Here is a 27,063-nt window from a genome sequence, read left to right as displayed (position 1 = left end):
TGGCCTCCTCCTGTGCCTGTGTAACAGGCTCGAGGGGGCTGAATGGACTCCTCCTGTTCCTGTGGATCAGGCTCGGGCTGAATGGCCTCCTCCTGTTCCTGTGTAACAGGCTCGAGGGGGCTGAATGGCCTCCTCCTGTTCCTGTGTAACAGGTTCGAGGGGCTGAATGGCCTCCTCCTGTTCCTGTGTAACAAGCTCGAGGGGCTGAATGGCCTCCTCCTGTTCCTGTGTAACAGGCTCGAGGGGCTGAATGGCCTCCTCCTGTTCCTGTGTAACAGGCTCGAGGGGCTGAATGGCCTCCTCCTGTTCCTGTGGAACAGGCTCGAGGGGCTGAATGGCCTCCTCCTGTTCCTGTGTAACAGGCTCGAGGGGCTGAATGGCCCCCTCCTGTTCCTGTGTAACAGGCTCGAGGGGCTGAATGGCCTCCTCCTGTTCCTGTGTAACAGGCTCGAGGGGCTGAATGGCCTCCTCCTGTTCCTGTGTAACAGGCTCGAGGGGGCTGAATGGCCTCCTCCTGTTCCTGTGGAACAGGCTCGGGCTGAATGGCCTCCTCCTGTTCCTGTGTAACAGGCTCGAGGGGGCTGAATGGCCTCCTCCTGTTCCTGTGTAACCGGCTCGAGGGGCTGAATGGCCTCCTGTTCGTGTCTAACAGGCTCGAGGGGCTGAACGGCCTCCTCCTGTTCGTGTCCAAAAGGCTCGAGGGGCTGAACGGCCTCCACCTGTTCCTGTGTAACAGGCTTGAGGGGCTGAATGGCCTCCTCCTGTTCCTGTGTAACAGGCTGGAGGGGCTGAATAGCCTCCTCCTGTTCCTGTGTAACAGGCTCCAGGAGCTGAATGGGTCTCCTGTTCCTGTGTAACAGGCTCGAGGGGCTGAATGGGCCTCCTCCTGTTCCTGTGTAACAAGCTCGAGGGGCTGAACGGCCTCCTCCTGTTCCTGTGTAACAGGCTCGAGGGGCTGAATGGCCTCCTCCTGTTCCTGTGTAACAGGCTCGAGGGGCTGAACGACCTCCTCCTGTTCCTGTGTAAGAGGCTCGAGGGGCTGAATGGCCTCTTCCTGTTCCTGTGTAACAGGCTCGAGGGGCTGAATGGCCTCCTCCTGTTCCTGTGTAACAGGCTCGAGGGGCTGAATGGCCTCCTCCTGTTCCTGTGTAACAGGCTCGAGGGGCTGAATGGCCTCCTCCTGTTCCTGTGTAACAGGCTCGAAGGGCTAAATATCCTGCTCCTGTTCCTGTGTAACAACTACTTATAGCGCCTTTAACATAGTAAAATATCCCAAGGCCCTTTCCAGGAATATTATAAGACAAAAATTTGACACCGAGCCACATAAGGAGAAATTAGGGCAGATGACCAAAAGCTGGGTCAAAGAGGTCGGTTTTAAGGAGCGGCTTAAAGCAGGATAGAGAGGCGGAGAGGTTTAGGGGGTGAGTTCCAGAGCTTAGGGCCCAGGCAGCTGAAGGCACGGCCGCCAATGGTTGAGCGATTATAATCAGGGGATGCTCAAGAGAGAAGAATTTGAGGAGAACAGATATCTCGGGGGGTTGTGGGGCTGGTGGAGATTCCCCAGCCAGGGGAAAGATTTTCTCAGCATTAACCCTGTCAAGCCCTGTAAGAATTTTATATGTTCCAATGAGATCACCTCTCATTCTTCTAAACTCCAGGGAATATAGGCCCAGTCTACTCAATCTCTCCTCATAGGACAATCCCCCCATCCCAGGAACCAGTCTGGGGAACCTTCGTTGCACTCCCTCTAAGGCAAGTATATCCTTCCTTAGGTAAGGAGACCAGAACTGTCCACAGTACTCCAGGTGCGGCATCACCAGGGCCCTATATAATTGTAATAAGACTTCTTTACTCTTATACTCTAACCTCTTTGCAACAAAAGCCAACATACCATTTGCTTTCCTAATTACTTTCTGTACCTGCAACAACAACTTGTATTTATATAGCACCTTTAACGTAGGCGATTCACAGGAGTATTACAAGACAAAAAATTTGACTCCGAGCCACATAACAATATATTAGGGCAGGTAGGTTTTAAGGAGCATCTTAAAGGAGGAAAGAGAAGTAGCGAGGCGGAGAGGTTTAGGCAGGGAATTCCAGAGCTTAGGGCCCAGGCAACAGAAGGCACGGCCACCAATGGTTGAGCGATTATATTCAGGGATGCTCAAGAGGACAGAATTAGAGGAGCGCAGATATCTCGGGGGTTTCACAGAATCACAGAATCCTCACAGTGCAGATAGAGGCCATTTCGGCCCATCGAGCCTGCACCGACACATATCCCACCCGATCCCCGTAACCCCACGTATTTAATCCCCTAACACTAAGGGTCAATTTATCATAGCCAAATCAACCTAACCCGCACATCTTTGGATTGTGGGAGGAAACCGGAGCACCCGGAGGAAACCCACGCAAACACGGGAGAATGTGCAAACTCCACACAGTCACCCGAGGCTGGATTTGAACCCGGGTCCCTGGCGCTGTGAGGCAACAGTGCTAACCACTATGCCACCGTTTGTGGGGCTGGAGGAGGTTACAGAGATAGGGAGGGGCGAGGCCACGGAGGGATTTGCAAACAAGGATGAGAATTTTGAAATCAAGGCATTGCTTAACCGGGAGCCAATGTAGGTCAGCGAGCACAGGGGGTGATGGGTGAATGGGACTTGGTGCGAGTTGGGACACAGGCAGCCGAGTTTTGGATGACCTCAAGTCTACACAGGGTAGATTGTGGGCGGCCAGCCAGGAGTGCATTGGAATAATCAAGTATAGAGGTAACAAAGAATGTACAAGGACACCCGGGTCCCTCTGAATGCAAACATTTCCCAGCCTCTCACCATTCAAAAAATATCCTGCTTTTTTTCCTACCAAAGTGGATAACTTCACACTTCCCCACATTGTATTCCATTTTCCATGTTGTTGCCCACTCAGTCAACCTGTCTATATCTCTCTACAGACTCTTCGTGTTCTCCTCACAGCTTACTTTCCCACCTAACTTTGTATCATCAGCAAACTTCGATACCTTACACTCAGTCCCTCCATCTAAGTCATTAATATAGATTGTAAATAGCTGAGGCCCAAGCACTGATCCTTGCGGTACCCCACTAGTTACAGCCTGCCAACCCGAAAAAGTCCCGTATATTCCTGCACTCTGTTTTCTGTCCATTAACCAATCCTCAACCCCCCAATCCCATGAGTCCTAATTTTGTGCAATAACCTCTTGTGTGGCACCTTATCGAATGCTTTTTGAAAATCCAAATACACCACATCCACTGGTTCCCCTTTATCCATCCTAGTAGTTACATCTTCAAAAAACTCTGTCAGATTTGTCAAACACGATTTCCCTTTCATAAATCCATGTTGACTCTGCCCAATCATATTACGATTTTCTAAGTGTCCTGTTACCACGTCCCTAATAATAGATTCTAGCATTTTGCCTACTACTGATGTCAGGCTAACTGGCCTATAGTTCTCCGTTTTTTCTCTTCCTCCTTTCTTAAATAGCGGGGTTATGTTTGCTACCTTCACATTCTTGGGGACTGTTGTAGAATCTAAGGAATTGTGGAAGATTAATCCCAGTGCATCCACTATCTCCGCAGCTCCCTCTTTTAAAACCCTAGGATGCAGGTCGTCAGGTCCAGGGGATTTGTCGCCACTTAGTCCCATTAATTTCTCCAGTGCGATGTCTTTACTTATACTGGTTTCTTTAAGTTCCTCATTCTTTCTAGACCCTTGGTTCCTCATTATTTCCGGAATGTTTTTTGTGTCTGCTCCCATGAAGACAGATACACAGTATGTGTTTAATGTCTCTGCCATTTCCTTATTGCCCATTATAATTTCTCCTGTCTCAGCCTCTAATGGGCCCACGTTTTTTTTCACTAATCTCTTCCTATTTACATACCTATAGAAACGTTACAATCTGTTTTTATGTCTCTTGCTAATTTACTCTCCTATTTTTTTTCTCTTTCCTTATCAATTTCTTGGTCCTCCTTTGCTGAATTCTAAAATCTAAAAGCCCGAACTATGGGGCACTGGTGTACCTCAATATTGGAGGACTCAATGAGCGGGCAGGACGGCTGCATTGCCGTGATGGTGCTGGAATGATTGCCGCAGTCAGTGCTGTGTGAGGCTGGGCTTTTCCACTCTCTCATACAGTCCCAATTTTGAAAGGGAATTGTCCTAAAGGTCCTTACAGCAAACTCAACGTCAGCTCGAGGAACAACACCTCATCTTTCGAATAGGCACCTTACAGCCTTCTGGACTCAACATTGAGTTCAACAATTTCAGACTATAACCCCTGCCCCCATTTCTTCAGGTGGTAGCTGTTGATGATTCTGCCGTACCTATTTGCAACATTTAATCTCTCCTGCCTTCAATCCTAGCACAGGCTGTCCCTTTAATTCCTTCCTTCCTCGCACCCCCCCCCATCCCGCCTTTCCCTGCCTAAAACCTGGTACACCCCAAACTTTTTCCAGTTCTGACGAAGGGTCCCAGACCTGAAACGTTAACTCTGCTTTTCTCTCCACGGATGCTGCCTGGCCTGCTGAGTGTTTCCAGTATTTATTTCAGATTTCCAGCATCCACAGTATTTTGCTATTGTCCTAAAGATATGTTAGTCCCAGTTTAAAGTTTGCCTCAATCTAGTATAATTGCATGACAGAGTGACATTGCTCAACAACTTGCATTTATATAGCGCCTTTAGCGTAGTAAAACATCCTAAGGTGCTTGACAGGAGCGCAGACATCGCAGAGGGTTTTGGGCTGTTGGAAATGTAGAGATTCTGATGTAATCGTTGCCAGTGGAACAAGTTAAATGGCTACTTCCTACATAACTACAATTGATGCACTCCAAAACTCATTCATAGTTTATGAACCACTTTAAGGTGTTTTGAGAATCGTGATAAACACAAGTTTTAATTTTTATTATCTCTTGTCACTATTGTTGCTTGGGGTCAGGCTGTTGATGTTTGTAGTGGGGAGTGTCGGATCCGAAGGTCAGGTTAAAGCTGTACTGACCACAGCCTTCGTGGTGCCTTGACCGTCACTGGGAGGAAGAGATGGAGCCGTTAGCTCTCTGTATCAAGGCTGCTCTGCCGGTCAAGGTCAGATGAATCCCTGGTCGTTGTTGCCTACTCCTTCATGCTCTGTCACAGCCTCGTCCAGCTTGTTTTTAGGATATATTTTGTAGTTCTTTTTGCCAGTAATTTTCTGTCGTCCAGCTTTAATACATTCAGTGAGATCATCATAACCCTCCTTGTAATCTATGTCATCGTCATCACTCAGTTCCACAATTTCTGCATAGTTACACTCTTCAATACCCAAGCAGCGATAACAGAAATTATGAAGACAGTTGGGACACTGTACTTGTGGGCAGCCCTCCTGACAGTGGGAGACCAGGGTCTCGCAGTTGGGGCAAGCCCGAACTACAGGGCACTGGTGTACCTCAATATTGGGGGCTTCAATGAGCGGGCAGGACTGCAGCATTGCCGTGATGGCACAGGATTCATTGCCGCAGTCAGTGCTGTGTGAGGCTGGGCTTTTCCACTCTCTCATGCAGTCCCAGCAGAACCGATAGAGCTTCCCTCTTGCCTTGGTACAGACCAGGCACTCCGCACACAGGCTCTCCAGATCCACTCTCTGCACAAGGAAATTGCAGTCAGGGCACTAGCAGACACGAGAGAGAAAAAGAGAGAATTAACTTATGTAACAATCATTTATTTATTTCCCACCACCCCCTTACGCGACTTGTCCAGACTCAGGTTGAGGGCACACCTCAAGTGGCAGAAGGACTAAGGACTGCTAACTCTGCTGCCTTTGGTTGAAAGGCCTGCTAACATTCATTGTAACATGAAGGATGGCCACCTGGATGTGGTACTGGAGGGCAGTGTGAATCCCTGGAACTGTGCCCCCAAAAACGTGTCAACTCCTTCATGCCGGAGGTGGCGTGGGGGGGGGGAAATGGTAAATAAAAGGTTCACTGTTTTCTGAAGCAAAACTTAATGTGCAGGAAACTTTCGATTAACCGGCCCCTAAATAACCGGAAATGTCAGTTAACCGGCAAAATTCAGGAGTCGGTTTCAGCTAACTTTTATAACTTGCACAGCAACAAATTGAGGAAGGCTGTGGCTGCAGCTGTTGCTAAGCTACAGAGACGCTTGCAACTTGTGGACGTTCTTCTGAAGCTAACAGGGTTTGTTACTTCATACGGAGCTCTAAGGTCCGTATCTTTCACTATAGCGTTCGGTTATCCGGAGTTGTTGCTGAACCGGCACCACCTCGGTCCCGTCTGTGCCGGATACCAGAAAGTTTCCTGTAATCAGAGATTTGCACAGCCATGTCAGTGATGTGATCACATTGCAGCCACCAATCGACCACCTGCCATGTTTCTGACAGAGTAAAAGTCAATAAAACCATCTGAAGATGCTAAACGGGCTCGGCGGGCCGAATGGCCTCTTTCAGTGCTGTGACCATTTTATGATTCTATGAAATACACAACAGATCCGTCAGCATCTGAACCAGGGAAGACAGGTGAAGTTGTGACAAAGGATCCAAAGTGAAACATTCATTTCACTTTTCTCTTTCAGATGCTGAGATCACTGCTGTTTATTCACAGAATTTCTTTTCACCTTCAAACATCCCCTGACTTGTCCCAAAGTCTGAGCACACGCCACAGTTTTCAGTCAGTGCAGTGCAGTCATAGGAACTTAGGAACAGGAGGGGGCCATTCAGCCCCTCAAGCCAGTTCCGCCATTCAATGAGATCATGGCTGATCTGCAAACTAACTCCGTCTACCTGCCTTTGCCCCACATCCCTTAATACATTTGGTTAACAAAAATCTTTCAATCTCAGATTTAAAATGAACAATTAATCTCGCATCACATTTGCGGAAGAGAGTTCCAAACTTCTACCACCCTTTGGGGGCAAAATTCGGTTGCTTTGCGCCTCCTGTTAGTGCCCTAAGGAGGCGCAAATCCCCAAGCGCCCGGGCGCGGCGCTGCTAACACCTCCTGCAAAATTCAGCTTTATGCTTTCATCTACACTGTTTACAATGTCGGCTATCTTTGTGTCATTGGCAAACTTGGATATATGGCTTTCTATCCCATCACCGAAGTCGTTAATAAATATGGTGAATAGTTGAGGCCCCTTTATCGTCTTTCGTATGGTAGTAGCCAAGCAAATCAAATGTCAATATCGAAGTCAGATATCCAGGCCAAAGCTTCCGGTGTAACAGCGTGGATATCTTGTCGGCTGCCTGTGAATTTCCTCTGAGGGCAGTGCTCAATGATGTGCTCCGGGGTCTGATCAGGAGCTCCACAGTCGCATGGTGGGGATGCTTTAATCTTCCATCTATGGAGCAGGTGGCAGCATCTACCATGACCGGTTCTGAGGCGGTCGATGGTTGTCCACTGTTTGTGAGGAAGGTTTGATCCTTCAGGTTGTACTGTGGGGTCCTCTATAAGGAATGTATGTCGCTGTTCTTCAAGCAATTCGCCATCGGTCATCAAGGCTGAGGGGAGATCGCTGAAGGGCTTTGGCGACGGTCCAAAATGGCCTTCTAGATTTGAGATGGGTTGGTGGGAGGCTGGTCAAGTCGGCCTGGATCGTGTCTTTGCTGGTGTAGCGGTTGTATTCTCTGGAGACGGCATATTTGCGGCGTAGGTGTGGTGGTGCGATGTTTGCAAGCACGGGCAGCCAAGGTATTGGTGTCGATAATCCTGAGTTCAGCTGGACATAACGGATATGACGTGGACTTGATAGCCATGCCGGAGAGCAGTACTCCGCTGTAGAGTGCACCAGGGCGAGTGCTGCCGTACGGAGGGTTTGAGCGTCTGCTCCCCATGTGGAACCAGTGAGTTTCTGGATCATGTTGACCCTACCCTTTAGTTTCTTCCCAAGGTTCTGGAGATGTTGTCTATATGACAGATTGTGATCAAACGTGACTCCTAAATAGGAAGGTTTTTTGGCCTGGCTTACCTCTGCACTGTAAAAGGAGACTTTCAAAGCTTGGTTGCTTGATGGGTGTTGAGGTGGAATGGCGAGGTGACGGTCTTTTGTGGGTTTGGCCGAAGCTGCCATCGGCGGAAGTAGGCCTCCATCCTCTGGTCAGGGTCTCCGCGGTGATGGACAGATTCATGTTTTGCATGATGGGTGAGGGGGGAGTTGGGGGGGGGAGTTGGGGGGGTGGAGGGGGGGGAGTTGGTGGGGGGTGAGGGGGGAGTTGGGGGGGTGGAGGGGGGTGAGGGGGGAGTTGGGGGGGTGGAGGGGGGGGAGTTGGGGGGGTGGGTGGGGGGGAGTTGGGGGGGTGGAGGGGGGTGAGGGGGGAGTTGGGGGGGGAGTTGGGGGGGTGGTGGGGGGTGAGGGGGGAGTTGGGGGGGTGGAGGGGGGGTGAGGGGGGAGTTGGAGGGGGGGTGAGGGGGGAGTTGGAGGGGTGGTGAGGGGGGAGTTGGGGGGTGGGGGGGTGGAGGGGGGCAGTTGGGGGGGTGGAGGGGGGGTGGTGGGGGGTGAGGGGGGGTGGTGGGGGGTGAGGGGGGAGTTGGGGGGGTGGTGGGGGGTGAGGGGGTGGAGGGGGGGGTGGGGGTGAGGGGGGAGTTGGGGGGGTGGTGGGGGGTGAGGGGGGAGTTGGGGGGGTGGAGGGGGGAGTTGGGGGGGTGGAGGGTGTGAGGGAAAGGGGTGGAGGGGGGGTGGGGAGAGGGGTGGGGGGTGGGGAGAGGGTGGGGGGGAGTTGGGGGGGTGGGGAGAGGGGTGGGGGGTGGAGAGGGTGGGGAGTTGGGGGGGTGGGGAGTTGGGGGGGTGGGGAGAGGGGTGGGGGGTGGAGAGGGTGGGGAGAGGGAGTGGAGGGGAGGGGTGGGATGGGGTGGAGGCTGGAGGGAGAGGTGGGTGGAGGGGGTGTGGGGTGCAGGGGGAGGTGTGGGGTGGAGGTGGGTAGTAGGGGTGGTGGGAGAGGGGGAGAGGGTGAGGGAGAGGGTGGGGGGAGAGGGAGGGGGTGGGGGGAGAGGGAGGGGGTGGGGGGGAGAGTGAGGGGGTGGGGGGGAGAGGGTGGGGGGGAGAGGAATGGGGACGGGAGGGAGGGAGGGGGGTAGTGGGGGTGGTGGGGGGGAGGTGTGGGGTGGAGGGGAGGGGGGAGGGGGAGGTGGGGTGGGGGCTGGGGGGGGTGGAGTGGGGGTGGGGTGGGTGGAGGGGGGCGGTGTGGGGTGGGGGCTGGAGGGTGGGTGAGGGGGGAGGGGGCTGGAGGGGGAGGGGGTGTGGACGGGGGAGGTGGGGGTGTAGTATTGGAGATTTGCTCACAGAGGGAGGAGGTTTAACCTGCTGGAGGATGAGGTCTTAACATCGGATCAAAGGCTTCTGTTCATTCTTATTCAGGGCTGCCATGATTTCACCGGTTCTCGCCTCTGTTTGTCGTTTTATTCACAGATGCAGTGAGCGAGATGCTATGACAACCAATTCCCAGGGAGAATCCCAAGAGCTTTTAACTTAGGATAATGGAATGCTACCAAAAAATCATAATAACGAAAGGAATAGGAGCAGGAGTCGGCCATTTGGCCCCTCGAGCCCGCTCCGCCATTCAATGAGATGATGGTTGATCTTCGACCTCATCTCCACTTTCCCGCCCGATCCCTCAATTCCCCCAGAGTCCAAAACTCTCTCGATCTCAGTCTTGAATATCCTCAACGACTGAGCCTCCACAGCCCTCTGGGGCAGAGAATTCCAGAGATTCACCACCCTCTGAGTGAAGAAATTCCTCCTCATCTCAGTCCTAAACGGCCGACCCCTTATCCTGAGACTGTGACCCCTGGTTCTAGACTCTCCAGCCAGGGGAAACAATCTCTCAGCATCTCCACCAGAAACAGTGGGGAGGCAGAATCCACTGTAACTGTTAACAGTCCAGTGGACCAATATTAGATCTTTGTAAAGGCTGTGGAGAAATGACAGGGGCAGGGGACGACTGGGAGAGCCCTCCCAGAGTTGGCACAGCTGCAGTGAGCCAAACGGCCCTTTCTGAGTGAAAAGTTCGACCATTCCTTCCGTTTCCTCTACTGGTGACGTTGACTGCCTGACTAGGACATTGATTCATGGCACCAGTCATCACCAGCTACACTTCCCAGGTGGCCATTCTTAACCTTGACTGAGTGTTGCAGGCTATTCGACTACAGAGCGCATCAACACCAAACCTTATCCTGTCCCCCTGCGATATTTATGCACAGTGTCCATCAAACACTCCCAGGGCAGGTACAGCACGGGGTTAGATACAGAGTAAAGCTCCCTCTACACTATCCCATCAAACACTCCCAGGGCAGGTACAGCATGAGGTTAGATACAGAGTAAAGCTCCCTCTACACTGTCCCATCAAACACTCCCAGGGCAGTTACAGCATGGGTTAGATACAGAGTAAAGCTCCCACTACACTGTCCCATCAAACACTCCCAGGGCAGGTACAGCATGGGGTTAGATACAGAGTAAAGCTCCCTCTACACTGTCCCCATGACACACTCCCAGGGCAGGTACAGCACGGCTTAGATACAGAGTAAAGCTCCCTCTACACTGTCCCATCAAACACTCTCAGGACAGGTACAGCACGGGTTAGATACAGAGTAAAGCTCCCTCGACACTGTCCCATCAAACACTCCCAGGGCAGGTACAGCACGGGTTAGATACAGAGTAAAGCTCCCTCTACAGTGTCCCATCAAACACTCACTGGATAAGCAGGAGTCTACAAGCTGCACCGATATCCGAGTGTATAAAATAAAATAGAAGCCTTGTGAAAAAACTGCAGAGCAGCTGAGGTTGGAAACCTCTGTGGCTGAGATTGCCCGTTTGGGGCTGAAGTGGTACAGTTTGATGCTGTGAGCTGTGCAGGTTGGAACTGGGGTAACACTGGCTCCAAACTTATTTCAAGAAGGACCCTTGCGGTCCGCAGCAAGGGGAGAGTTTCTACCCACACCAGTTAATTACACCATCCAATCCCTGCATCTTTCTGTCCATCTCTGTCAATATCTCGCCTATTACCTTTTTGTAGGTCATCTTGTCATCTTTGGTGAGTTCTACCAGCTTTTTCTCATAATACTCCCTCTCCTCTTCAGTGATGAGCGCCAGTCTGCAGACCTCCTGCCAGACCCACTCCTTCTTACAGCTCTGGCAGGGAAAGGAATGCAATCCCTGAGGAGACAGAATCTGTGTCACTGCCGGAACGGAGAAGGGGAAGGATAATAGAGCGAGGGAATCAGAGAGAGAGAGAGGAGCGGCAATATTAACTAGGAGCGGGAGTCGGGCGAGGGGCGAATGTGCGGGGGGGGGTTGACACAATGATTGTGGGGGGAGTGACACACAGTGATTGTGGGGGGGAGTGACACACAGTGATTGTGGGGGGGAGTGACACACAGTGATTGTGGGGGGGAGTGACATACAGTGATTGTGGGGGGGAGTGACACACAGTGATTGTGGGGGGAGTGACACACAGTGATTGTGGGGGGGAGTGACACACAATGATTGTGGGGGGAGTGACACACAATGATTGTGGGGGGGAGTGACACACAATGATTGTGGGGGGAGTGACACACAATGATTGTGGGGGGGAGTGACACACAGTGATTGTGGGGGGGAGTGACACACAGTGATTGTGGGGGGAGTGACACACAATGATTGTGGGGGGGAGTGACACACAGTGATTGTGCGGGGGGAGTGACACACAATGATTGTGGGGGGGAGTGACACACAGTGATTGTGGGGGGAGTGACACACAGTGATTGTGGGGGGAGTGACACACAGTGATTGTGGGGGGGAGTGACACACAATGATTGTGGGGGGGAGTGACACACAGTGATTGTGGGGGGGAGTGACACACAGTGATTGTGGGGGGAGTGACACACAGTGATTGTGGGGGGGAGTGACACACAGTGATTGTGGGGGGAGTGACACACAGTGATTGTGGGGGGGAGTGACACACAGTGATTGTGGGGGGGGAGTGACACACAGTGATTGTGGGGGGGAGTGACACACAGTGATTGTGGGGGGGGAGTGACACACAATGATTGTGGGGGGGAGTAACACACAATGATTGCGGGGGGGGGAGTGACACACAGTGATTGTGGGGGGGAGTGACACACAGTGATTGTGGGGGGGAGTGACACACAGTGATTGTGGGGGGGAGTGACACACAATGATTGTGGGGGGGGAGTGACACACAGTGATTGTGGGGGGGAGTGACACACAGTGATTGTGGGGGGGAGTGACACACAATGATTGTGGGGGGGAGTGACACACAATGATTGTGGGGGGAGTGACACACAGTGATTGTGGGGGGAGTGACACACAGTGATTGTGGGGTGGAGTGACACACAATGATTGTGGGGGGAGTGACACACAATGATTGTGGGGGGAGTGACACACAGTGATTGTGGGGGGAGTGACACACAATGATTGTGGGGGGAGTGACACACAGTGATTGTGGGGGGGAGTGACACACAGTGATTGTGGGGGGGAGTGACACACAATGATTGTGGGGGGGAGTGACACACAATGATTGTGGGGGGGAGTGACACAGTGATTGTGGGGGGAGTGACACACAATGATTGTGGGGGGGAGTGACACACAGTGATTGTGGGGGGGAGTGACACACAGTGATTGTGGGGGGAGTGACACACAGTGATTGTGGGGGGAGTGACACACAGTGATTGTGGGGGGGAGTGACACACAATGATTGTGGGGGGGAGTGATACACAATAATTGTGCGGGGGGAGTGACACACAATGATTGTGGGGGGGAGTGACACACAATGATTGTGGGGGGAGTGACACACAATGATTGTGGGGGAGAGTGACACACAGTGATTGTGGGGGGGAGTGACACACAATGATTGTGGGGGGGAGTGACACACAGTGATTGTGGGGGGGAGTGTCACACAGTGATTGTGGGGGGAGTGACACACAATGTTTGTGGGGGGAGTGACACACAGTGATTGTGGGGGGGAGTGACACACAATGATTGTGGGGGGGAGTGACACACAGTGATTGTGGGGGGAGTGACACACAATGTTTGTGGGGGGGAGTGACACACAGTGATTGTGGGGGGGAGTGACACACAGTGATTGTGGGGGGAGTGACACACAGTGATTGTGGGGGGGAGTGACACACAATGATTGTGGGGGGGGAGTGACACACAATGATTGTGGGGGGAGTGACACACAGTGATTGTGGGGGGGAGTGACACAATGATTGTGGGGGGGAGTGACACACAGTGATTGTGGGGGGAGTGACACACAATGATTGTGGGGGGAGTGACACACAGAGATTGTGGGGGGAGTGACACACAATGATTGTGGGGGGAGTGACACACAATGATTGTGGGGGGGAGTGACACACAATGATTGTGGGGGGGGAGTGACACACAATGATTGTGTGGGGAGTGACACACAGTGATTGTGGGGGGGAGTGACACACAATGATTGTGGGGGGGAGTGACACACAATGATTGTGGGGGGAGTGACACACAATGATTGTGGGGGGAGTGACACACAATGATTGTGGGGGGGAGTGACACACAATGATTGTGGGGGGGGGAGTGACACACTGATTGTGGGGGGGGAGTGACACACAATTATTGTGGGGGGAGTGACACACAATGATTGTGGGGGGAGTGACACACAATGATTGTGGGGGGAGTGACACACAATGATTGTGGGGGGAGTGACACACAATGATTGTGGGGGGGAGTGACACACAGTGATTGTGTGGGGAGTGACACACAATGTTTGTGGGGGGGAGTGACACACAGTGATTGTGGGGGGGAGTGACACACAGTGATTGTGGGGGGAGTGACACACAGTGATTGTGGGGGGGAGTGACACACAATGATTGTGGGGGGGGAGTGACACACAATGATTGTGGGGGGAGTGACACACAGTGATTGTGGGGGGGAGTGACACAATGATTGTGGGGGGGAGTGACACACAGTGATTGTGGGGGGGAGTGACACACAATGATTGTGGGGGGAGTGACACACACAGATTGTGGGGGGAGTGACACACAATGATTGTGGGGGGAGTGACACACAATGATTGTGGGGGGGAGTGACACACAATGATTGTGGGGGGGGAGTGACACACAATGATTGTGGGGGGAGTGACACACAGTGATTGTGGGGGGGAGTGACACACAATGATTGTGGGGGGGAGTGACACACAATGATTGTGGGGGGAGTGACACACAATGATTGTGGGGGGAGTGACACACAATGATTGTGGGGGGGAGTGACACACAATGATTGTGGGGGGAGTGACACAATGATTGTGGGGGGAGTGACACACAATGATTGTGGGGGGAGTGACACACAATGATTGTGGGGGGAGTGACACACAATGATTGTGGGGGGAGTGACACACAGTGATTGTGGGGGGAGTGACACACAATGATTGTGGGGGGGAGTGACACACAATGATTGTGGGGGGGGAGTGACACACTGATTGTGGGGGGGGAGTGACACACAATGATTGTGGGGGGGGAGTGACACACTGATTGTGGGGGGGGAGTGACACACAATGATTGTGGGGGGAGTGACACACAGTGATTGTGGGGGGAGTGACACACAATGATTGTGGGGGGAGTGACACACAATGATTGTGGGGGGAGTGACACACAATGATTGTGGGGGGAGTGACACACAGTGATTGTGGGGGGGAGTGACACACAGTGATTGTGGGGGGAGTGACACACAGTGATTGTGGGGGGAGTGACACACAGTGATTGTGGGGGGGAGTGACACACAATGATTGTGGGGGGGAGTGACACACAATGATTTTGGGCGGAGTGACACACAATGATTGTGGGGGGAGTGACACACAATGATTGTGGGGGGGAGTGACACACAATGATTGTGGGGGGAGTGACACACAATGATTGTGGGGGGAGTGACACACAATGATTGTGGGGGGAATGACACACAGTAATTGTGGGGGGAGTGACACACAATGATTGTGGGGGGGAGTGACACACATTGATTGTGGGGGGGAGTGACACACAGTGATTGTGGGGGGGGAGTGACACACAATGATTGTGGGGGGAGTGACAGACAGTGATTGTGGGGGGAGTGACACACAATGATTCTGGGGGGAGTGACACACAATGATTGTGGGGGGAGTGACACACAATGATTGTGGGGGGAGTGACACACAGTGATTGTGGGGGGGAGTGACACACAGTGATTGTGGGGGGAGTGACACACAATGATTGTGGGGGGAGTGACTCACAGTGATTGTGGGGGGAGTGACACACAATGATTGTGGGGGGAGAGACACACAATGATTGTGGGGGGAGTGACACACAATGATTGTGGGGGGAGTGAGACACAATGATTGTGGGGGGAGTGACACACAATGATTGTGGGGGGAGTGACACACAATGATTGTGGGGGGGAGTGACACACAGTGATTGTGGGGGGAGTGACACACAATGTTTGTGGGGGGGAGTGACACACAGTGATTGTGGGGGGGAGTGACACACAGTGATTGTGGGGGGAGTGACACACAGTGATTGTGGGGGGGAGTGACACACAATGATTGTGGGGGGGGAGTGACACACAATGATTGTGGGGGGAGTGACACACAGTGATTGTGGGGGGGAGTGACACAATGATTGTGGGGGGGAGTGACACACAGTGATTGTGGGGGGGAGTGACACACAATGATTGTGGGGGGAGTGACACACACAGATTGTGGGGGGAGTGACACACAATGATTGTGGGGGGAGTGACACACAATGATTGTGGGGGGGAGTGACACACAATGATTGTGGGGGGAGTGACACACAGTGATTGTGGGGGGGAGTGACACACAATGATTGTGGGGGGGAGTGACACACAATGATTGTGGGGGGAGTGACACACAATGATTGTGGGGGGAGTGAAACACAATGATTGTGGGGGGGAGTGACACACAATGATTGTGGGGGGAGTGACACACAATGATTGTGGGGGGAGTGACACACAATGATTGTGGGGGGAGTGACACACAATGATTGTGGGGGGAGTGACACACAGTGATTGTGGGGGGAGTGACACACAATGATTGTGGGGGGGAGTGACACACAATGATTGTGGGGGGGAGTGACACACTGATTGTGGGGGGGGAGTGACACACAATGATTGTGGGGGGAGTGAGACACAGTGATTGTGGGGGGAGTGACACACAATGATTGTGGGGGGAGTGACACACAATGATTGTGGGGGGAGTGACACACAATGATTGTGGGGGGAGTGACACACCGTGATTGTGGGGGGGAGTGACACACAGTGATTGTGGGGGGAGTGACACACAGTGATTGTGGGGGGAGTGACACACAGTGATTGTGGGGGGGAGTGACACACAATGATTGTGGGGGGGAGTGACACACAATGATTTTGGGGGAGTGACACACAATGATTGTGGGGGGAGTGACACACAATGATTGTGGGGGGGAGTGACACACAATGATTGTGGGGGGAGTGACACACAATGATTGTGGGGGGAGTGACACACAATGATTGTGGGGGGGAGTGACACACAATGATTGTGGGGGGAGTGACACACAATGATTGTGGGGGGAGTGACACACAGTAATTGAGGGGGGAGTGACACACAATAATTGTGGGGGGGAGTGACACACATTGATTGTGGGGGGGAGTGACACACAGTGATTGTGGGGGGGGAGTGACACACAATGATTGTGGGGGGAGTGACACACAGTGATTGTGGGGGGAGTGACACACAATGATTGTGGGGGGAGTGACACACAATGATTGTGGGAGGAGTGACACACAATGATTGTGGGGGGAGTGACACACAGTGATTGTGGGGGGAGTGACACACAATGATTGTGGGGGGAGTGACTCACAGTGATTGTGGGGGGAGTGACACACAATGATTGTGGGGGGAGTGACACACAGTGATTGTGGGGGGGGAGTGACACACAATGATTGTGGGGGGGAGTGACACACAGTGATTATGGGGGGAGTGACACACAGTGATTGTGGGGGGAGTGACACACAATGATTGTGGGGGGGAGTGACAGACAATGATTGTGGGGGGAGTGACACACAATGATTGTGGGAGGAGTGACACACAATGATTTTGGGGGGAGTGACACACAATGATTGTGGGGGGGAGTGACACACAATGATTGTGGGGGAGTGACACACAATGATTGTGGGGGGGAGTGACACACAGTGATTGTGGGGGGGAGTGACACACAGTGATTGTGGGGGGAGTGACACACAGTGATTGTGGGGGGAGTGACACACAATGATTGTGGGGGGGAGTGATACACAATAATTGTGGGGGGGGGAGTGACACACAGTGATTGTGGGGGAGTGACACACAATGATTGTGGGGGGGAGTGACACACAGTGATTGTGGGGGGGAGTGACACACAGTGATTGTGGGGGGAGTGACACACACTGATTGTGGGGGGAGTGACACACAGTGATTGTGGGGGGGAGTGACACACAGTGATTGTGGGGGGGAGTGACACACAATGATTGTGGGGGGGAGTGATACACAATAATTGTGGGGGTGGGGAGTGACACACAATGATTGTGGGGGGGAGTGACACACAATGATTGTGGGGGGAGTGACACACAATGATTGTGGGGGGGAGTGACACACAGTGATTGTGGGGGGGAGTGACACACAATGATTGTGGGGGGGAGTGACACACAGTGATTGTGGGGGGGAGTGTCACACAGTGATTGTGGGGGGAGTGACACACAATGTTTGTGGGGGGGAGTGACACACAGTGATTGTGGGGGGGAGTGACACACAATGATTGTGGGGGGGAGTGACACACAGTGATTGTGGGGGGAGTGACACACAATGTTTGTGGGGGGGAGTGACACACAGTGATTGTGGGGGGGAGTGACACACAGTGATTGTGGGGGGAGTGACACACAGTGATTGTGGGGGGGAGTGACACACAATGATTGTGGGGGGGAGTGACACACAATGATTGTGGGGGGAGTGACACACCGTGATTGTGGGGGGGAGTGACACAATGATTGTGGGGGGGAGTGACACACAGTGATTGTGGGGGGAGTGACACACAATGATTGTGGGGGGAGTGACACACAGAGATTGTGGGGGGAGTGACACACAATGATTGTGGGGGGAGTGACACACAATGATTGTGGGGGGGAGTGACACACAATGATTGTGGGGGGGGAGTGACACACAATGATTGTGTGGGGAGTGACACACAGTGATTGTGGGGGGGAGTGACACACAATGATTGTGGGGGGGAGTGACACACAATGATTGTGGGGGGAGTGACACACAATGATTGTGGGGGGAGTAACACACAATGATTGTGGGGGGGAGTGACACACAATGATTGTGGGGGGAGTGACACACAATGATTGTGGGGGGGAGTGACATACTGATTGTGGGGGGGGAGTGACACACAATGATTGTGGGGGGAGTGACACACAGTGATTGTGGGGGTAGTGACACACAATGATTGTGGGGGGAGTGACACACAATGATTGTGGGGGGAGTGACACACAATGATTGTGGGGGGAGTGACACACAATGATTGTGGGGGGAGTGACACACAATGATTGTGGGGGGGAGTGACACACAGTGATTGTGGGGGGAGTGACACACAATGTTTGTGGGGGGGAGTGACACACAGTGATTGTGGGGGGGAGTGACACACAGTGATTGTGGGGGGAGTGACACACAGTGATTGTGGGGGGGAGTGACACACAATGATTGTGGGGGGGGAGTGACACACAATGATTGTGGGGGGAGTGACACACAGTGATTGTGGGGGGGAGTGACACAATGATTGTGGGGGGGAGTGACACACAGTGATTGTGGGGGGGAGTGACACACAATGATTGTGGGGGGAGTGACACACACAGATTGTGGGGGGAGTGACACACAATGATTGTGGGGGGAGTGACACACAATGATTGTGGGGGGGAGTGACACACAATGATTGTGGGGGGGAGTGACACACAATGATTGTGGGGGGAGTGACAGACAGTGATTGTGGGGGGGAGTGACACACAATGATTGTGGGGGGGAGTGACACACAATGATTGTGGGGGGAGTGACACACAATGATTGTGGGGGGAGTGACACACAATGATTGTGGGGGGGAGTGACACACAATGATTGTGGGGGGAGTGAGACACAATGATTGTGGGGGGAGTGACACACAATGATTGTGGGGGGAGTGACACACAATGATTGTGGGGGGAGTGACACACAGTGATTGTGGGGGGAGTGACACACAATGATTGTGGGGGGGAGTGACACACAATGATTGTGGGGGGGAGTGACACACTGATTGTGGGGGGGGAGTGACACACAATGATTGTGGGGGGGAGTGACACACAGTGATTGTGGGGGGGAGTGACACACAATGATTGTGGGGGGGAGTGACACACAGTGATTGTGGGGGGGAGTGTCACACAGTGATTGTGGGGGGAGTGACACACAATGTTTGTGGGGGGGAGTGACACACAGTGATTGTGGGGGGGAGTGACACACAATGATTGTGGGGGGGAGTGACACACAGTGATTGTGGGGGGAGTGACACACAATGTATGTGGGGGGGAGTGACACACAGTGATTGTGGGGGGGAGTGACACACAGTGATTGTGGGGGGAGTGACACACAGTGATTGTGGGGGGGAGTGACACACAATGATTGTGGGGGGGGAGTGACACACAATGATTGTGGGGGGAGTGACACACCGTGATTGTGGGGGGGAGTGACACAATGATTGTGGGGGGGAGTGACACACAGTGATTGTGGGGGGAGTGACACACAGAGATTGTGGGGGGAGTGACACACAATGATTGTGGGGGGAGTGACACACAATGATTGTGGGGGGGAGTGACACACAATGATTGTGGGGGGGGAGTGACACACAATGATTGTGTGGGGAGTGACACACAGTGATTGTGGGGGGGAGTGACACACAATGATTGTGGGGGGGAGTGACACACAATGATTGTGGGGGGAGTGACACACAATGATTGTGGGGGGAGTGACACACAATGATTGTGGGGGGGAGTGACACACAATGATTGTGGGGGGAGTGACACACAATGATTGTGGGGGGGGAGTGACATACTGATTGTGGGGGGGGAGTGACACACAATGATTGTGGGGGGAGTGACACACAGTGATTGTGGGGGTAGTGACACACAATGATTGTGGGGGGAGTGACACACAATGATTGTGGGGGGAGTGACACACAATGATTGTGGGGGGGAGTGACACACAGTGATTGTGGGGGGAGTGACACACAATGTTTGTGGGGGGGAGTGACACACAGTGATTGTGGGGGGGAGTGACACACAGTGATTGTGGGGGGAGTGACACACAGTGATTGTGGGGGGGAGTGACACACAATGATTGTGGGGGGGGAGTGACACACAATGATTGTGGGGGGAGTGACACACAGTGATTGTGGGGGGGAGTGACACAATGATTGTGGGGGGAGTGACACACAGTGATTGTGGGGGGGAGTGACACACAATGATTGTGGGGGGAGTGACACACACAGATTGTGGGGGGAGTGACACACAATGATTGTGGGGGGAGTGACACACAATGATTGTGGGGGGGAGTGACACACAATGATTGTGGGGGGGAGTGACACACAATGATTGTGGGGGGAGTGACAGACAGTGATTGTGGGGGGGAGTGACACACAATGATTGTGGGGGGGAGTGACACACAATGATTGTGGGGGGAGTGACACACAATGATTGTGGGGGGAGTGACACACAATGATTGTGGGGGGGAGTGACACACAATGATTGTGGGGGGAGTGAGACACAATGATTGTGGGGGGAGTGACACACAATGATTGTGGGGGGAGTGACACACAATGATTGTGGGGGGAGTGACACACAGTGATTGTGGGGGGAGTGACACACAATGATTGTGGGGGGGAGTGACACACAATGATTGTGGGGGGGAGTGACACACTGATTGTGGGGGGGGAGTGACACACAACGATTGTGGGGGGAGTGACACACAATGATTGTGGGGGGAGTGACACACAATGATTGTGGGGGGAGTGACACACAATGATTGTGGGGGGAGTGACACACAGTGATTGTGGGGGGGAGTGACACACAGTGATTGTGGGGGGAGTGACACACAGTGATTGTGGGGGGAGTGACACACAGTGATTGTGGGGGGGAGTGACACACAATGATTGTGGGGGGGAGTGACACACAATGATTTTGGGGGGAGTGACACACAATGATTGTGGGGGGAGTGACACACAATGATTGTGGGGGGAGTGACACACAATGATTGTGGGGGGAGTGACACACAATGATTGTGGGGGGGAGTGACACACAATGATTGTGGGGGGGAGTGACACACAATGATTGTGGGGGGAGTGACAGACAGTGATTGTGGGGGGGAGTGACACACAATGATTGTGGGGGGGAGTGACACACAATGATTGTGGGGGGAGTGACACACAATGATTGTGGGGGGAGTGACACACAATGATTGTGGGGGGGAGTGACACACAATGATTGTGGGGGGAGTGACACACAATGATTGTGGGGGGAGTGACACACAATGATTGTGGGGGGAGTGACACACAGTGATTGTGGGGGGAGTGACACACAATGATTGTGGGGGGGAGTGACACACAATGATTGTGGGGGGGAGTGACACACAATGATTGTGGGGGGAGTGAGACACAATGATTGTGGGGTGAGTGACACACAATGTTTGTGGGGGGGAGTGACACACAGTGATTGTGGGGGGGAGTGACACACAATGATTGTGGGGGGGAGTGACACACAGTGATTGTGGGGGGAGTGACACACAATGCTTGTGGGGGGGAGTGACACACAGTGATTGTGGGGGGGAGTGACACACAGTGATTGTGGGGGGAGTGACACACAGTGATTGTGGGGGGGAGTGACACACAATGATTGTGGGGGGGGAGTGACACACAATGATTGTGGGGGGAGTGACACACCGTGATTGTGGGGGGGAGTGACACAATGATTGTGGGGGGGAGTGACACACAGTGATTGTGGGGGGAGTGACACACAATGATTGTGGGGGGAGTGACACACAGAGATTGTGGGGGGAGTGACACACAATGATTGTGGGGGTAGTGACACACAATGATTGTGGGGGGGAGTGACACACAATGATTGTGGGGGGGGAGTGACACACAATGATTGTGTGGGGAGTGACACACAGTGATTGTGGGGGGGAGTGACACACAATGATTGTGGGGGGGAGTGACACACAATGATTGTGGGGGGAGTGACACACAATGATTGTGGGGGGAGTGACACACAATGATTGTGGGGGGGAGTGACACACAATGATTGTGGGGGGAGTGACACACAATGATTGTGGGGGGGGAGTGACATACTGATTGTGGGGGGGGAGTGACACACAATGATTGTGGGGGGAGTGACACACAGTGATTGTGGGGGTAGTGACACACAATGATTGTGGGGGGAGTGACACACAATGATTGTGGGGGGAGTGACACACAATGATTGTGGGGGGGAGTGACACACAGTGATTGTGGGGGGAGTGACACACAATGTTTGTGGGGGGGAGTGACACACAGTGATTGTGGGGGGGAGTGACACACAGTGATTGTGGGGGGAGTGACACACAGTGATTGTGGGGGGGAGTGACACACAATGATTGTGGGGGGGGAGTGACACACAATGATTGTGGGGGGAGTGACACACAGTGATTGTGGGGGGGAGTGACACAATGATTGTGGGGGGGAGTGACACACAGTGATTGTGGGGGGGAGTGACACACAATGATTGTGGGGGGAGTGACACACACAGATTGTGGGGGGAGTGACACACAATGATTGTGGGGGGAGTGACACACAATGATTGTGGGGGGGAGTGACACACAATGATTGTGGGGGGGAGTGACACACAATGATTGTGGGGGGAGTGACAGACAGTGATTGTGGGGGGGAGTGACACACAATGATTGTGGGGGGGAGTGACACACAATGATTGTGGGGGGAGTGACACACAATGATTGTGGGGGGAGTGACACACAATGATTGTGGGGGGGAGTGACACACAATGATTGTGGGGGGAGTGAGACACAATGATTGTGGGGGGAGTGACACACAATGATTGTGGGGGGAGTGACACACAATGATTGTGGGGGGAGTGACACACAGTGATTGTGGGGGGAGTGACACACAATGATTGTGGGGGGGAGTGACACACAATGATTGTGGGGGGGAGTGACACACTGATTGTGGGGGGGGAGTGACACACAATGATTGTGGGGGGAGTGACACACAGTGATTGTGGGGGGAGTGACACACAATGATTGTGGGGGGAGTGACACACAATGATTGTGGGGGGAGTGACACACAGTGATTGTGGGGGGAGTGACACACAGTGATTGTGGGGGGGAGTGACACACAGTGATTGTGGGGGGAGTGACACACAGTGATTGTGGGGGGAGTGACACACAGTGATTGTGGGGGGGAGTGACACACAATGATTGTGGGGGGGAGTGACACACAATGATTTTGGGGGGAGTGACACACAATGATTGTGGGGGGAGTGACACACAATGATTGTGGGGGGAGTGACACACAATGATTGTGGGGGGAGTGACACACAATGATTGTGGGGGGAGTGACACACAGTAATTGTGGGGGGAGTGACACACAATGATTGTGGGGGGGAGTGACACACATTGATTGTGGGGGGGAGTGACACACAGTGATTGTGGGGGGGGAGTGACACACAATGATTGTGGGGGGAGTGACACACAGTGATTGTGGGGGGAGTGACACACAATGATTGTGGGGGGAGTGACACACAATGATTGTGGGAGGAGTGACACACAATGATTGTGGGGGGAGTGACACACAGTGATTGTGGGGGGGAGTGACACACAGTGATTGTGGGGGGAGTGACACACAATGATTGTGGGGGGAGTGACTCACAGTGATTGTGGGGGGAGTGACACACAATGATTGTGGGGGGAGTGACACACAATGATTGTGGGGGGGAGTGACACACAGTGATTGTGGGGGGGGAGTGACACACAATGATTGTGGGGGGGGAGTGACACACAGTGATTATGGGGGGAGTGACACACAGTGATTGTGGGGGGAGTGACACACAATGATTGTGGGGGGGAGTGACACACAATGATTGTGGGGGGGAGTGACAGACAATGATTGTGGGGGGAGTGACACACAATGATTGTGGGAGGAGTGACACACAATGATTTTGGGGGGAGTGACACAATGATTGTGGGGGGGAAGTGACACACAATGATTGTGGGGGGAGTGACACACAATGATTGTGGGGGGGAGTGACACACAGTGATTGTGGGGGGGAGTGACACACAATGATTGTGGGGGGGGAGTGACACAATGATTGTGCGTGGAGTGACACACAATGATTGTGGGGGGAGTGACACACAATGATTGTGGGGGGGAGTGACACACAATGATTGTGGGGGGGAGTGACACACAATGATTGTGGGGGGGAGTGACACAATGATTGTGCGGGGAGTGAGACACAATGATTGTGGGGGGAGTGACACACAATGATTGTGGGGGGGGAAGTGACACACAATGATTGTGGGGGGGGAGTGACACACAGAGATTGTGGGGGGGGAGTTACACACAATGATTGTGGGGGGAGTGACACACAGTGATTGTGGGGGGGAGTGACACACAGTGATTGTGGGGGGGAGTGACACACAGTGATTGTGGGGGGAGTGACACACAGTGATTGTGGGGGGAGTGATACACAATAATTGTGGGGGGGGGAGTGACACACAGTGATTGTGGGGGGAGTGACACACAGTGATTGTGGGGGGGAGTGACACACAATGATTGTGGGGGGGAGTGACACACAATGATTTTGGGGGGAGTGACACACAATGATTGTGGGGGGAGTGACACACAATGATTGTGGGGGGAGTGACACACACAGATTGTGGGGGGAGTGACACACAATGATTGTGGGGGGAGTGACACACAATGATTGTGGGGGGGGAGTGACACACAATGATTGTGGGGGGGGAGTGACACACAATGATTGTGGGGGGAGTGACAGACAGTGATTGTGGGGGGGAGTGACACACAATGATTGTGGGGGGGAGTGACACACAATGATTGTGGGGGGAGTGACACACAATGATTGTGGGGGGAGTGACACACAATGATTGTGGGGGGGAGTGACACACAATGATTGTGGGGGGAGTGAGACACAATGATTGTGGGGGGAGTGACACACAATGATTGTGGGGGGAGTGACACACAATGATTGTGGGGGGAGTGACACACAGTGATTGTGGGGGGAGTGACACACAATGATTGTGGGGGGGAGTGACACACAATGATTGTGGGGGGGAGTGACACACTGATTGTGGGGGGGGAGTGACACACAATGATTGTGGGGGGGAGTGACACACAGTGATTGTGGGGGGGAGTGACACACAATGATTGTGGGGGGGAGTGACACACAGTGATTGTGGGGGGGAGTGTCACACAGTGATTGTGGAGGGAGTGACACACAATGTTTGTGGGGGGGAGTGACACACAGTGATTGTGGGGGGGAGTGACACACAATGATTGTGGGGGGGAGTGACACACAGTGATTGTGGGGGGAGTGACACACAATGTTTGTGGGGGGGAGTGACACACAGTGATTGTGGGGGGGAGTGACACACAGTGATTGTGGGGGGAGTGACACACAGTGATTGTGGGGGGGAGTGACACACAATGATTGTGGGGGGGGAGTGACACACAATGATTGTGGGGGGAGTGACACACCGTGATTGTGGGGGGGAGTGACACAATGATTGTGGGGGGGAGTGACACACAGTGATTGTGGGGGGAGTGACACACAATGATTGTGGGGGGAGTGACACACAGAGATTGTGGGGGGGAGTGACACACAATGATTGTGGGGGGAGTGACACACAATGATTGTGGGGGGGAGTGACACACAATGATTGTGGGGGGGGAGTGACACACAATGATTGTGTGGGGAGTGACACACAGTGATTGTGGGGGGGAGTGACACACAATGATTGTGGGGGGGAGTGACACACAATGATTGTGGGGGGAGTGACACACAATGATTGTGGGGGGAGTGACACACAATGATTGTGGGGGGGAGTGACACACAATGATTGTGGGGGGAGTGACACACAATGATTGTGGGGGGGGAGTGACATACTGATTGTGGGGGGGGAGTGACACACAATGATTGTGGGGGGAGTGACACACAGTGATTGTGGGGGTAGTGACACACAATGATTGTGGGGGGGAGTGACACACAATGATTGTGGGGGGAGTGACACACAATGATTGTGGGGGGGAGTGACACACAGTGATTGTGGGGGGAGTGACACACAATGTTTGTGGGGGGGAGTGACACACAGTGATTGTGGGGGGGAGTGACACACAGTGATTGTGGGGGGAGTGACACACAGTGATTGTGGGGGGAGTGACACACAATGATTGTGGGGGGGGAGTGACAGACAATGATTGTGGGGGGAGTGACACACAGTGATTGTGGGGGGGAGTGACACAATGATTGTGGGGGGGAGTGACACACAGTGATTGTGGGGGGGGAGTGACACACAATGATTGTGGGGGGAGTGACACACACAGATTGTGGGGGGAGTGACACACAATGATTGTGGGGGAGTGACACACAATGATTGTGGGGGGGAGTGACACACAATGATTGTGGGGGGGAGTGACACACAATGATTGTGGGGGGAGTGACAGACAGTGATTGTGGGGGGAGTGACACACAATGATTGTGGGGGGGAGTGACACACAATGATTGTGGGGGGAGTGACACACAATGATTGTGGGGGGAGTGACACACAATGATTGTGGGGGGGGAGTGACACACAATGATTGTGGGGGGAGTGAGACACAATGATTGTGGGGGGAGTGACACACAATGATTGTGGGGGGAGTGACACACAATGATTGTGGGGGGAGTGACACACAGTGATTGTGGGGGGAGTGACACACAATGATTGTGGGGGGGAGTGACACACAATGATTGTGGG

General features: G+C 53.2%; 1 protein-coding gene across 1 annotated transcript in view; it reads right to left on the bottom strand.

The window, feature by feature from the left end:
- Positions 1–4,851: 4,851 nt before the first annotated feature.
- Positions 4,852–27,063, bottom strand: part of LOC147091148 (uncharacterized) — a 23,538-nt gene continuing 1,326 nt past the window's right edge. Inside the window, exons 2-3 of the mRNA XM_085977174.1 lie at positions 10,998–11,123; positions 4,852–5,657 (exon numbers count right to left, since the gene is read on the bottom strand). Coding sequence (XP_085833300.1) covers positions 5,097–5,657; positions 10,998–11,123 — 687 coding nt within the window. The 3' untranslated portion in view covers positions 4,852–5,096. The remainder of the gene's footprint in view (positions 5,658–10,997; positions 11,124–27,063) is intronic.

Source organism: Somniosus microcephalus, unplaced genomic scaffold, assembly GCF_052327205.1.
Source record: "Somniosus microcephalus isolate GS21.2 unplaced genomic scaffold, FLI_Smic_1.0 unresolved_chr4, whole genome shotgun sequence".
In the NCBI taxonomy this organism is placed as follows: domain Eukaryota; kingdom Metazoa; phylum Chordata; class Chondrichthyes; order Squaliformes; family Somniosidae; genus Somniosus; species Somniosus microcephalus.
Note: the sequence above shows the minus strand (reverse complement) of the source record. Positions and strands in the feature narration are given on the sequence as shown.